The 14,006-nt window shown below is 36.5% G+C and overlaps 1 protein-coding gene across 4 annotated transcripts in view; it reads left to right on the plus strand.

Moving 5' to 3' along the window:
- Nucleotides 1-14,006, plus strand: part of PTPRQ (protein tyrosine phosphatase receptor type Q) — a 291,398-nt gene that overhangs the window by 221,235 nt on the left and 56,157 nt on the right. For all 4 annotated transcript variants that reach the window (XM_065934147.1, XM_065934148.1, XM_065934149.1 and 1 more), the window contains 3 exons: nt 2,612-2,770; nt 3,304-3,526; nt 5,141-5,214. In XM_065934147.1, the coding sequence (XP_065790219.1) occupies nt 2,612-2,770; nt 3,304-3,526; nt 5,141-5,214 (456 nt within the window). The remainder of the gene's footprint in view (nt 1-2,611; nt 2,771-3,303; nt 3,527-5,140; nt 5,215-14,006) is intronic.

Here is a 14,006-nt window from a genome sequence, read left to right on the forward strand (position 1 = left end):
AATTAAAATACCTAAGTCATGAGGCAAATTATCATGTTAATTACAGAGAATGTCTGCTATATTTCTTTTCTACTAAATTGAAATTTTGCTGAGACAAACTTTATAATTGTATTTTATGTTTTTCAAATTTTATTGAAAAGAAAACTCCTTCTTTAAATTACCCATGACTGGACTTTGACTAGTTCTAAGTAGATTCTCTGACTGATCTTTTTTTGAAAGTCAGGTTCTTTTAAGTTAATAAAATGGTGTTTACTGAACTACCATATAATCAACTTTATGATGTTGGCTATAAAGTAGATCTATCAATTCATCATTGACAGGGATTTTTTTTCATAGAAAATATATAAAAATTTAGAGACTCCTTCCCTCACCAAATCCCACAAAACCCACAGAAGATTATTAAGAGGACTTTAGGGCCACTCAGTTATTCAGGGTGCCTTCTTAAGAATGAAAATGTGCACAGTTTTGTCACTTCTCTAAAAACCTGTGTAAAACCTGCAGAGATTTTTTTAAAAAATATATTGCGCTTTGGTGGAATTCCACCTGATCCTCCTCTTTCTGAAATGAAAAGCATCTTCTCTCAGTCTTTGGTAGCTACAATACAGCACAGTGATTGAAAATGCCATCTTTAGGCTGGTCGAGGGTCAAGTCGCTGAGGTTGAATCCTGGGTTGGCCACTCGCTACCTTGTTTGGCTTTAGACAAGTTTCTTAACACCTCTAAGCCTGTGTAATGGAGATAATACTAGTTCCTATCTCATGTTGTGAGGATTAAGAGAGAATCTGAAAAACCCACAGTGTCTAGAAATTTGCTTTGTTAAGAATAAGAAATATTCAGTGTAAAATGGAAGCTGATAAATTTTTGCACCATTGGGTGGTTTATATAACTGTAATACTATTTCTTTGTTATTCAGTGGCAGACTTACTCATATATTCAGTATGTAACAATAGATGCATTATATTTATTTAGTAAAACTTCCCATTTCAGATACCTTGCTCATCCTCCAGTAAAGATGGTTAGTTCTGACTTCCCACACCTTACATAGAGCAGGTAGACTTATGACCAGTTATCTAGAGAAGATGGATAGTACTGGTGGCAGTGATGGGGTCTAAAAAATTGAATTTTTCTCCAGTAATATGCATAATTTTATTAAAGACATGGAGTAACACTGGCTTAACAATTGTCACATCAATTTGGACAGTACTGTCCAATGGCAGATTCCTGTAACTGGAAACCCTGTCTTGGGGCTATTCCTGCCACATCCTTTCTTCCTTCCTTCCCATTTACACATGTCAGAACTGTGATCTTGCCACCTACTATTGCTCCCTGCTTCCCTATTCTTCACAAATATTTCCCCCAGTAAACTTCCTGCATATCTAATATCACCATAACCCTGACATCTCAGAGGAGTGAGCCAAAGGATCGAGTCAAAAAGATTTGGTTCACATCTTGATATTTCCCTTTCACAGCTACGTGGCATAAGGCTGTTTTCCTCATTTATAAAATGGAAATGATATAGCCAATTTTATGGTGTGGTTAAGAGGCTTTTTAAAAAGATTTTATAAATATGACAATTAAAGTTTGATTAAGCAACTTACTGATGTTCAAATAGCTAGTGTGTGGAGCTCTAAGATGAAACAAGCAGAACTTCTACAAATATTAGTTTTGAAGATACTTGTATGCATTGATGGTAAAATGTGAATTATCATGACACTTTTAGAAATTATTCTGGAAATATGTGTTAAAGTTAAAAGTACATGTATCTTCTGCTCCAGAAATTCTGCCCTTGGGAATATATTCTATAGAAATAAAAGAATCAGTGAGTAAGGCTACAGATATAAGGCTGCTTCGTGAAGCAAGTGGTCAAAGACTGAAGTGAAAGTGAATTCCCATCACTCGGTGAATGATTGAATAAATGTGATGCAGTTGTACCGTGACATATAATATAGTTATTAAGGAGAATGAATTAACCCAGAACTTGGTGACTTGAAAAGATTTACACAGTCATTGTAATAAAAAGCAATATGTGGTGTAATTATAATACTTAACATTAAACATATCATTAAAACATATCAGCTCCATTAAAACATATCAGTGAGAGAAATCCCTTATGACTTTATGTATTTTTATATGATTATGTGAACATAAAGAAAAATATGAGAGGATATCATCTAGTTGTTTGGTATGGATAATTGTGGGGTTGGAGGGCAGGGCTCCTGGTATGACTAGAACAGAAATTAGTGAATCAGCTAAAGGAATTTAAGAGAAAAAAAAATACTAAAATATTAGTATGATTTAATACATTTGTGAAAATTATATATATATATGTATATATCATTTGAATTTCTTTAATATGTGAAGGGGAATCAGATGTCTGAAAATCACACCTGGGCTCCATTATCTCAGGCAAGTCTCAAACATATAATCATATCATTAGGAGGTAATAATTTCCAAATATCTGCAGTATCCAAACAAAAATGTTTCATGTTGTTTATGTTTGTCATCACTTTATCTGTAAATCACCTGCATGAAAGGAGAATTTAAAATGATTTTCTCTTTTCTGTAAGAACAAAAAATCAACAGGTAGTGATATTTCTTCTTCATGTTTATAGCTCCAGCACGACCAAAAACCAAACCAACCCCTATTTATGATGCCACAGGAAAACTTCTTGTGACTTCAACAACAATTACAATCAGGATGCCAATATGTTACTACAATGATGATCATGGACCAATCAAAAATGTACAAGTGCTTGTAGCAGAAGCAGGAGGTATCATCACATGCCAGGTTATCTTGTTAAATTGTGGAGTGTGGACTGCTGAATGCTAAAGACATTTCAATTCAAAATTAGTAATATAAGATTGACTCTTGATTATTACACATCTTTTGAGCTTAGTAGATTGTCAATATTGTCATTAATTTTACTGATCATTAATTTATACCTAAATGGTTTATCAAAATTAAAAGAGATATGGTTAAAATATTTATTCTATATGCTGGTAGGATTTTGGCAGGATGCAGTCTTGATAGCTTCTTTGAAGGTGGGAGAGAGTTACTCTTGGCTGAAGAATGCTTTTTCTCTGAGACGTCATTCTCCACAACAGTGTCTATGGATTCATGTGTGATGGGATGGATAGGGTTACCTGCTTATCCAGGTAGATCAGTTGAATCATCCCTGGCGGTTCAGAAAGTGAAAGATGTTGCATCCAGATTTTCCTCATGCAATTATAGAGATGCCTTTTATAAATGTGAAAATACATTTGGGTATGACTTGTAATACTTCTTCTTTTTTCTTGAAAATAGCTCAGCATGATGGAAATGTAACAAAGTGGTATGATGCATATTTTAATAAACCAAGGCCATATTTTACAAATGAAGGCTTTCCTAACCCCCCATGTACAGAGGGAAAGGCAAAGTTTAGTGGCAATGAAGAAATTTACATCATAGGTGCCGATAATGCATGTATGATTCCTGGTAATGAAGACAAAATCTGCAATGGACCTCTGAAACCAAAAAAGCAATACTTGTAAGTATAGTTAATGCTTACTATGCATCATGATAGCAAGCTAGTAGACATTTTTAACCCATCCACCTACCCCTCCTTTCATTTTTTCCAGTAAGTACTGGATATCCATAATATATTGTGACCTGGTGCATGATAAAGATCAATAAGGCATTGTCCTTTCATTCAGTAAAAGTACAGTTCTAGGGAAAGTAGGCAAACTTAAAAGTAATTATGGTTTGAAATAAGTAACTAAGGGCAATATGAATATTGTGCAAACTGGAGAATTCAGGTAGGAGAATTTTATTCTTTTTGTAAATTGTTATGTGACTAATGTGTGATGTTTTGTCTTAACTCATTATTATGCCATGCTTGCTGATGTATATATGGTTTTAGAAAACTATCCTTGTCTTCCAGTTAACTGTGGCTTCACTTTACGTCAGTCATAACAATCATTTTCAGCTCTTCATATTATCAAACATCTAAATGTTGTATTAAAATATTTACATTTCACTTTAATATTTGGTACTGTGTAGATTATAATAGTCTAATATAAAAACAGATGTCAGTATTTTAGCTCTATTAAATGCTTTGCTAAATTTGGCTTTATTTTTTTTCCTACTGACTATTGTGATTATAATTTTTAAAAGTTTAACTTCCAAAATATAATTTTTAATATTAAATTTTAAAAATACAGCTAGTTTCACTTTTGCCTACTAGTTAAAGCATTATTAAATTCTTCATAAACATCCTAGGGCAACTTAACATTAGAAAGAGAAGTTAGAGGATTTTTTTTCCCAAATGCCTATCATCTGTTATTAAGAACACTTACTTAAGTTACTAAGTTATGCCCTGAAATTAATCATCATACAATAATAGTTACAGATATGATATACTACAAAGTTTTTAATCTAAGAATTATTGATTTTGCATAATTTTACCAAAACATTTCATATAAACAATAAAATCATAAGAATTTGAGAACAAAAGAGATTATTAATGTAGGTTGATTTTATATTTTAAAATTCTTGTATGTTCATAGTTTTAAAATAAGGTAAATTTTGGTTGTCTCTGTGGTGATAGTGATATGTAGTGTCTCTGTGTGTGATCCAGTGATTTTTAAGGTTGATTTTCTTCTGCACCCATTTTCTATGTTGTATGTCATGGAAGCATATAAAGTGAAATATAGCTATGCACACTCAGAATTAATAAGCAATATTCTTTGTTTACACATGAGCAAGGTAAGTTTTATATGATCATTCTAAATCTGTCTCACTGGTATTTTCAAAGGTGTTTGAAGTGTGGTAGTTATGTTTAAAGTGTGCTTGTGCTGACATTAAGTCATTTCATCCAAATAAACCTATGAGAGAGATGATCTACTTAATCTGATTAACTGCTGGCTAGTCATGAATCTGATCAAATTTTTAGCCACACTGTGATGAAGTTGAAAAGGTCTGTGTCCAAGATAATTATTCATCTCACATAAAGATACTATTTGTTCTGAATGTGGCAGATTTCTAAGTTTATACTTTGTAAATTCATGGTCTCTGAACAAAAATGTGTTTTTCCACAGATATTTGTTTAAATTATACATAGAAAAAAAAAAGTCATATGTAAATTGTTTTTCTTCTTCCACAGATTTAAATTTAGAGCCACAAATGTCATGGGACAATTTACTGACTCTGATTACTCTGATCCTGTTAAGACTTTAAGTAAGACATTTTTCTAGTTTAATTTCATTTATAATCTCAACATGCTAATCATAGCTATAATGTTCCTTAGTAAATGTATTCCATGACTGAATGTTCTCAAGTATAAAGTCATTTCAAGGTTAATCATCTTGACTAAGGAAAAAGTAGTATTTATAATACTCTTTTAAGTGATGGATGCTCCATCTATTCAAATTTGGACATAGATTTCAATATGGTATTCAGTCTAGGCTGATGTGTATGGACATTACACTAAGAAAATATTTGGTTTTTTAATATGTAATCTTCTATGTAAAAGATTTTTATTTTGTAAAAATGAAAAAGGATTAAGGAAAATTTTCTGAAATAATCCTAAAAGTTAGAAGCTTATGTCTTTTTTTCTTTCTGATCAGTGCTTTCATGAGTTTTTCAATTATATCCATCGAGTCAGGCCTGGACAGAACATAAGTACCATTCAGTCAGATGCAAGTATACTTCTTCCTTTTCTCTTTCTCCCCCTTTCTCTCCCCTGACTGATCCCCTTCCTACTTCTCCTCTTTCTCTCCTCCACCTCCTTCACCATCAACATATCTAACTTTAAATATTCTGTGCCAGACACACTCTGAGGTCCTTCATATGTATTAACTGATGGATTCTTCACAACTGTCCTTTAACTTAGGTCAGTGGTTCTCAACGGAGTGATTTTATTGTTTGGGGATTTGGCAGTGTCTGGAGCCATTTCCAGTTGGGTCGTCGTAAGTGTGGGGGCTGAGCTAGTGGCATCCAGGGGGCAGAGAGGTCAGAGATGCCGCTGCCTATCCTCCAGGGCAGAGGCCGGCCCTCCAGCAAGGCATCATCTGACCCCTAACAGTGTGCTGAGGTTCAGAAACCCTGTTAGGTTGCTAGTGTTAGTTCCATTTTGCAGATGAGGAAACCGTGGCCCAGATTCAGTAATTAAGTGGCTCTGCCAGCACAAATTTTATAACCATTAAACTGCAAATGCAGGATTTAGATCTGGATTCAAATCTTGACTCTACCACTTGGGAAAATAATTTCTATTACCCTCAGTTTCCTTATTTGGAAAATGGTGATATTATCTGCCTTGAAAGATTAATGTAAAACAATATGGGTAAATATATTAACCTTTTATAGCTAATAAAAATAGCTGAATGCTTAATAGCTTTTTGATAGGTTATAATGAAAGATTTTAAAATTGTACTTCCTTGGGAGCAATTCTTTCCCTAGGATTTCTCTGAGTAATTTGCAAATTTCTATCTCCTGTATATCAGTCTCTGAGCCTGTGCAAATCAATGTGTTGTTCAGATCCACAGTATATATCATCAATGCAGTAGATTTCGGTGAGAGTTATGGTTGAGAGAAGATAGAAAATGTTCCACCATTTTTAGTTAGAAACTCTCATCTGGTTCTGGACCATTAGCTGTATAAAAAGCCAGTTTCTGCGGCCTGCACTTAGTTAAGGAAACTTTGGATCTTGAAGAAATGAAGAAATGTAGTGCACCATTTGCTACATTAATGTTTATAAAAGAATGACAGATTTCATTGGCTATGCTGTCTGCTTAATTCCATAAACATCACTGGTTTATTTTTACATAATAATTCAATCATTTTAAACTTTTGTCAAGGGTTTCTGCATTTGGAGGCTGTGTTTATCACACCTGACACTGCCACAGTAAATGTTTTAGTGGCATCAACATAATTTCCTTTAGGGTATAGAATTCAGAAACCACATATTACCACAGCTAAGTGCTGACCCCAGTATATTAACTGGTGGAAGATAAGGAACATGGTACAAATGGATTGGCTCATATGTCTTAGAGAAATGACATTTTGTAGATGCAGTGCTAAAAAGACATTACTTTGCTGTATTATTTGCTGTTTATTATTCATCTCACAGCTTCTTGGGTTTATATAGATTATTGATACGAGGACAACATATTCAACTGGTTATCTGGAATGTAAAGTTGACACATCTGGGTTAATAGGAATGAAAGAAGAGGGCAAGTCGAGCATTAGGACCCACAGTGTACAAGGACGTGACTCCTCAGATACTGCAAACAGCATCCTTGTGGCCACGGATGGGCCCCATTCAGCGCTGGCCACTGTAGTCTCAAGATGTTTCTCAGCGATGGTCTCTTCTTTTTCTTCCTGTCTCTCACAGCCGAGGCAGTGGCATACAATAAGTAATTCTAGAAGGTAGGAGAAACACGCTTGTGAGTTCTCTGACTCCTCTCCTGGAATCACCACCACCCTCAGTCACCCAGGTGCTGACGTGTGCGCCCTGGTACCAGCAGGAGTGTCGGAGGATGGAAGACGCAGAGGGCAGGGCAGAGCCCCAGGTCTTACCAAGGCTGGAGCAGGAGGGGCTGGGAGCCAGCTTGGACTCTGCAGGTGGAAGGCCACGGGGCTGGTCAGGGGTAGTGGCAGGGAGGGTCATATGTATGTACGATCAGTTTTCCAGGGTTCATATGTTATTTGTTGGAGAAGGAAATGCCAACCCACTCTGGTGTTCTTGCCTGAGAAATCTGATGGACAGAAAGCCTGGCAGACTACAGTCCACGGGGTCAGAGAGTCAGACGCGACTGAGCATGCATAGACCAGTGACCTAAGGACAGCCTTTCAGGTTCCTCCTTAGAGTGGCCTTCAGCAGGCTCTCTCCTGGCAGATAGCAGCTCGATAACAGGCTTTTGTTCTGTAATGCTCACTCTGACTGACCACATGGAATTCTGCTACCTAGATAGTTATCTGTAGCTCGAAAACAGTACCAGGCAGGAGTAGACGGAGTTTAAAGGCGTGCAACCCTCAGTTATGGCGAAATGAAATGTTCAGATTTGTAACGTGTCATGTACCACTGGAGCAGAATTCTTTGATGGAGAACAAGTAGCTTAGTCATTCTGCTGGTGAATGGATGTAACACCATCGATTTCTGGCCTCACTTTTTTTTTTTTTTACCTAGCTATTGGATATTGTGGTTCTGTGTCTGCCAGGTTCACTCTGATGAGTCAGGCACTAAAGTGCACCCTCCAGAGAAGGTGCTGGTCTACAGTTGATATTCACATAAAAGACCATGAAGTCATAGTTTTTGGAAAAAGAACATTGCTGAGGAGGATATAGTAGAGGATATACTCTACTTCCTTTTGAGTAGAAGGACTCAAAAAAGAAATAAAGTTGACCATTTCTTTAGTTGGCAGTGGTCAATGGCCAGAATGATTTCACGGCTGTGAGACTGGGGGCCAGCAAATAGTAAATGCATTGGTATAATATCCCCGGGGTCATAAGAGTACAAAGGATGTACTTTGAGTCCTCTCTCTCGAATATGTCATGTATTAGGATACAAGACTAGTGGCTCCCAGCATTTCTAACAAGCCTGCCCAATACTTAGGTGTATCTCACACTTTAGCCAAAGTCTAGGTCCCATCTAGGTCATCAAACCACCACTGATGTACAGTCATTCACTGGTATTTTGCACACCACAGGCAAGGAGCTTCAAGTTGAGTTACCTATCAGTACAGTCTTCAGGATTTAAGCACCTTTTGAAGTCTGTGTTTTGAAGTCAGTATAGGACAGGCACTTACAAGACAGACTATTTTGATAGTGGTTGTGACTGTAGAGATATTATTATTGGGATGTTAAATTAGGGGCAGAGAATCACTGATGAACTAAAAGGTTTAGTGAAAAGGCTAGCAGCAGGACAAGCGAGAAGGGGCCAGACAGGGCTTTGCTAAATAAAGATGAATAAGGTGGAAGAGGAATCACACCTGGGGAAATCTTGATGACCTGTAGGAATAATACAAAATGACACATGCCATTATTTTAATCCTAAAGATATACTTACAACTTATTTGATTTTATTTGCATTCAGGACTAAGCCTTAGAATTTTTATTAACCAAATTCACAAGAATTCATCTTAAATTCATTTTTAAAAACTCCTCCTTAGGTATATACATTTATGGAAACTGCTTGCAGGCAATGTTTTGATTACAAGGTTTCATTATAGAGGATTCCTGTGATTTGAACTCCACACACTCCTTTATGCACCTCATAGGGCTTCACTAAAGCTGAACGAGAGGAAACAAACTCCACAGCAAAGGCACTTTGGATTTTTTTTTTTTTTTTTGTCATAACACTCCTTATTTAATTACTGTGCTAACAATGAAAAGTTCCAGTATTCTCACTTGGGAAGAAAAACAGGGAGTCACTATATATATATATTTGTGGCAAAAGGAACAGGGGGAAGTTTTATGATGTTCACAGGCAGTAGTAATGTGATAGTGAAGCTCGTAAACTCTGCAGCCAGACAAGCAAGTTTCAGGCCATTTTGGCATATATGGAGTTTGTGACTTTGAATTAGTCACTTAACAAATTAACCTCTGCAGTCTCATTTCCAAAAGCAGAATAACACCCAATTCATAAACTAGCTGGACTTCTCTGGTGGTTCAGACAGGAAAGAATTTGCCTGCAATGCAGTAAACTCAGGTTCAATTCCTGGAGAAGGAAATGGAAACCCACTCCAGTATTCTTGCCTGGAGAATCCCATGGACAGAGGAGCCTGGCGGGCTACAGTCCATGGGGTAGCAAAGAGTCAGACACAACTGAGAGATCTACACTTTCACGTCACACTTTCATAAACTTAACTGGGAGATTAAATCATATCATATTTAATGATAAATCATTAAATCAATGATCATTTATGATCATAAATCATAATTACATAATTAATGTAATTAATCATGTACATTAAATCAGTGTATAGATTAATGAAGAAAGGTTATTAATATATGAAACATTGTTTACTTATGTGCCAAACCCTTCATGAGTGTTTTTCTATATAGTCTCATTTATTTTTTCACTACAACCCTGTAATGTGATTTCCTATTTATGTGTATCCCTAATGTCAGTCAGTCAGCCAGCCAGCCCAGTTGCTCAATCATGTCCGACTCTTTGCGACCCCATGAATCGCAGCACGCCAGGCCTCCCTGTCCATCACCAACTCCCAGAGTCCACTTAAACTCATGTCCATCGAGTTGGTGATGCCATCCAGCCATCTCATCCTCTGTCGTCCCCTTCTCCTCCTGCCCCCAAATCCCTCCCAGCATCAGGGTCTTTTCCAGTGAGTCAACTCTTCACATGAGGTGGCCAAAGTATTGGAGTATTGCTATGAAATCTGAAACTGGGTCTTTAAGCAGCTTGCCCAAGGTTACAGAGCTGGGGAAGCACACCACCAGCTTTTAGACCCAGGCAACCTGACTTCCGGCAATGTTGTGTTGCCTAGAAACTACTAAGTACCCAAGTAGCTTTCAATTTCATCACTATTGCTAATTTTTCTGCTCCTGCACACTTCCTATCCTTGCTGTACCATTTTCTCTTCTCAGTATTTTAAACTATTTCTAGCTTTTCTCTTTTCACCTTCTCAGCTTTTTAAGGCTAGCATTAATACACGAGTATGCTTTATTTTTACACATAAAAATGAAGTAATTCCTTTTGTTTTTTGTAAACAATAAGTATGACTTTTCTCTACATCTTGGAAACAATTGTTTAGTATCTACTTCTAAGATTTTGCATAGCTGACATATGAAAGTAACATTTATGTAGGGTATTTTAATAGATATTTCTTGAATTATGACATAGAATGACTTTTAGTAAGCTCTGTGCAGTATTTAAATATTTTGGATGGCTAGTACAGGGCTAAAAGAGAACTTTTTTACTTAAGTTCTGTCATAATAAATGAGCTATAAAGCTCAAAGTCACATTCTGTTATGTAATATGTATCTGTATCAAGAGACAGACATTGTCCTAGGAGCTTTATAACTCATTTAATTCAAGCTTCTTCTTAGAGATATAAAAGTAGCTTAAAAAGTCAGATCCATAGGCTGAGTTTAAATAGTGATAACTTTAATCAAAAGATAATACTTATGAAAAATTAGTGATTTATAATTATGATTTGCTTAATTACAGTAGAACATTCTGTTATGAAATAAAATGATTTGACCTTTCATAGGATTTTAAGTCTCATTAGGAAATGACTTGTATGTATTACAAAAAGAATGCTCATACTTTCAAGCAGAAGAGTTCCATTTTCTGTGAAAGGACTTAGAGAATAACTTCATTCTGTACTGGTAATGCTCTGTGGGAACATACATAGCGGTGAATCAAAATTTGTACTGGAAAATCACAGGACATTTTGTCCTTTCCTAGTAGTACATTTGTAATGCACATGCCAAAAGGATTACCTACTGTTTATTAATACATTATATGTCATTTCTTCACTTCACTTGGCTGGTGCTTTGAAATGGTAATCTATCTAATCTGAACATTTCTATGGTCTATGAAGTCATTTTTTTTTCCCACTAGATTCCAAGGTCTAGTGACTCAGTACTACCTGATAAAGATGATTCTTTATTCATCTTCATGTTTCCTTTCTCAAGCATATCCAATTAGGAATAAGCATGTGAAAATATATGAAACAAGCCATTTATATTTTAATGTGTAAAAAAGGTGTAACTGAAATACTATATGAGCTATTATATGCTCATTTAGTGTCTTCTAAATTTAGGTGAAGATTCTAGGTGACCATGAAACTTGATTGTTAACATTTATAAGCACCAAGCCAGGGGAATAAAGGTGAAACATTAATCCCTGTGTATTTTACAAATAGTTAACCTATGTTGTCACCTGACTTTAATACTTTTTACAGTAAAATTATATAACTTAAAATTGATGATAATTACTATTTGTATAAAAAACAAACACTTTATAGTTATTTGGTTTAATGCCTAATCTTCAACCTGAAGACTTTTAATTTCTACTTCAAAACTGAATTTTTAACCAGTAAATTTTTAAAGTATTTAATATTTGCTATGTGCCTGATATTATTCTCAGACTTCATACACAGTTGTGAATAAAATAAAGACTCCTATCTTCAGGAATCCTACTTCTGGATGGGTAGTAGGGTAATAAATAAATGAATTTTAAGATATGTTAAGATGGTTATGGAGGGGGGAAAAAAGTAGAACAGAGTGCAGAGGAGTTAGGAGGGGGACGACAGCAAGTGGAGGAGTTGTAACTTTCCATCTTAAATAGGGTAATCTCTGAGTCTGCCCAGGCTGCCATTACAAATACCATCAGTTCAGTTCAGTTGCTCGGTCGTGTCCAGCTCTTTGCGACCCCATGAATCGCAGCACGCCAGGCCTCCCTGTCCATCACCAACTCCCGGAGATTACTCAGACTCATGTCCATCGAGTCGGTGATGCCATCAGCCATCTCATCCTAAATACCATAGACAAAGCTTAAACAACAAGGTTGCTTTCTCACAGTTCTGGAGGTAGGGGGGCCAACACAGAGTTGCAGCCAGCTCAGTATGTGGTGAGCGGTCTCCTCCGTTTCACTGTGTCCTCCTCTGGCCTCTCCTCAGTATGTGCACACAGAGGAAGAGAAGAGTTTCTGGTGTTCTCTTCTTAAAACAACACTAATTCTGCTCAGCCCTTAAGACCTCAAATAACATTAAGGACACCCTTACTCAAATAATGTCACATTGTATTTGTGTTAGGGTTTCAGCATATGAATTTTGGAGGGACACATATATTCAGTCTGTAAGAGGCATCATTGACTAGGTGACATTTGAGAAAATTCTTGAAGGTAATGACATGGCTCCCCAGGAAGGTCTACAAGAGAAATCCCTTTCCAGGCACAGGAAGAAGCTGGACAAAGCCCTGTATCAAAAGTGACCTGGTGTATCCCAAGGACAGTGAGGAGACAGTCTGCCTCCAAAGCAGTAAGTCAGCTGGCGATTAGAAGGAAAGTCAGAGATGACAGGGAACCAGAGTGTTCATGAGGGACCAGAGACCATTAACCTATGGTGTAGGCCATTGGGAGGACTTTGGATTTTGTCTGTGAGAGATGAGGAGGGTTTTAAGTAGAGAGGTAATATGTTAAAAGCATTATTCTTGCTTACTATGCTGAGAATACATAGAAGACAAGGATAGATACAGGAAGACTTGTTAGGTGTCCATACAATAATTCATGCAAAACAGAATGGTGGCCTTGATCAGGTTACTTGCAGAAGAGGTAGTAAAAGGCGAAGAGAGAGTACACAAAAGTTTCGAATAGTATAATGAGCCCCAAGTGCCTATGAAGTTTGCCACATCTGCTCTATTTGTGCCTTGGTCATTTTATTTCTGAAGTATTTTAAATTACAGAAAGCATTATCTTCCACTCCAAATACTTTAGCTTATCTCTCTAATAAGTCTGTTTTTATTATATTGTTGCAGTTAAACAAAATTAATGTTCAATCCTTGGTATTATGTAAAACCACATATTTTCAAAACATCCTCTGATTTTTTTTCTTTATAATTTTTTGAAACAGGATCAAATGAGGGGTTCACATTTTTTTTTCTTGATTGTTGTGTCTCTTAATCCGGGATTCCCTGGTGCCTCAGATGGTAAAGAATCCACCTGCAATGCAGGAGATGTGGGTTTGATCCCTGGGTTGGGAAGATACCCCAAAGAAGGAAATGGCAGCCCACTCCAGTATTCTTCCCTGGAAAATCCCATGGCCAGAGGAGCCTGACGGGCTATAGTCCATGGGATTGCAAAGAATCACAAACAACCGAGTGACTAACAGTTTTCACCCTTTCTCAATCTATTTTCATCTAGAAGAGACTTCTTCCTCCCGCCTCCCCACTCCTATGCCAAAGACTCAGAGCTGTCCTGTAAGGGGTTCCATGTTCTGAACTTGTCTCATTGCTCTTTATTGATGTCATTTTATTCTTGAACTACTTTTCCTACTTTCTTATAAATT

Source organism: Muntiacus reevesi, chromosome 4 (assembly GCF_963930625.1).
Source record: "Muntiacus reevesi chromosome 4, mMunRee1.1, whole genome shotgun sequence".
NCBI lineage: Eukaryota > Metazoa > Chordata > Mammalia > Artiodactyla > Cervidae > Muntiacus > Muntiacus reevesi.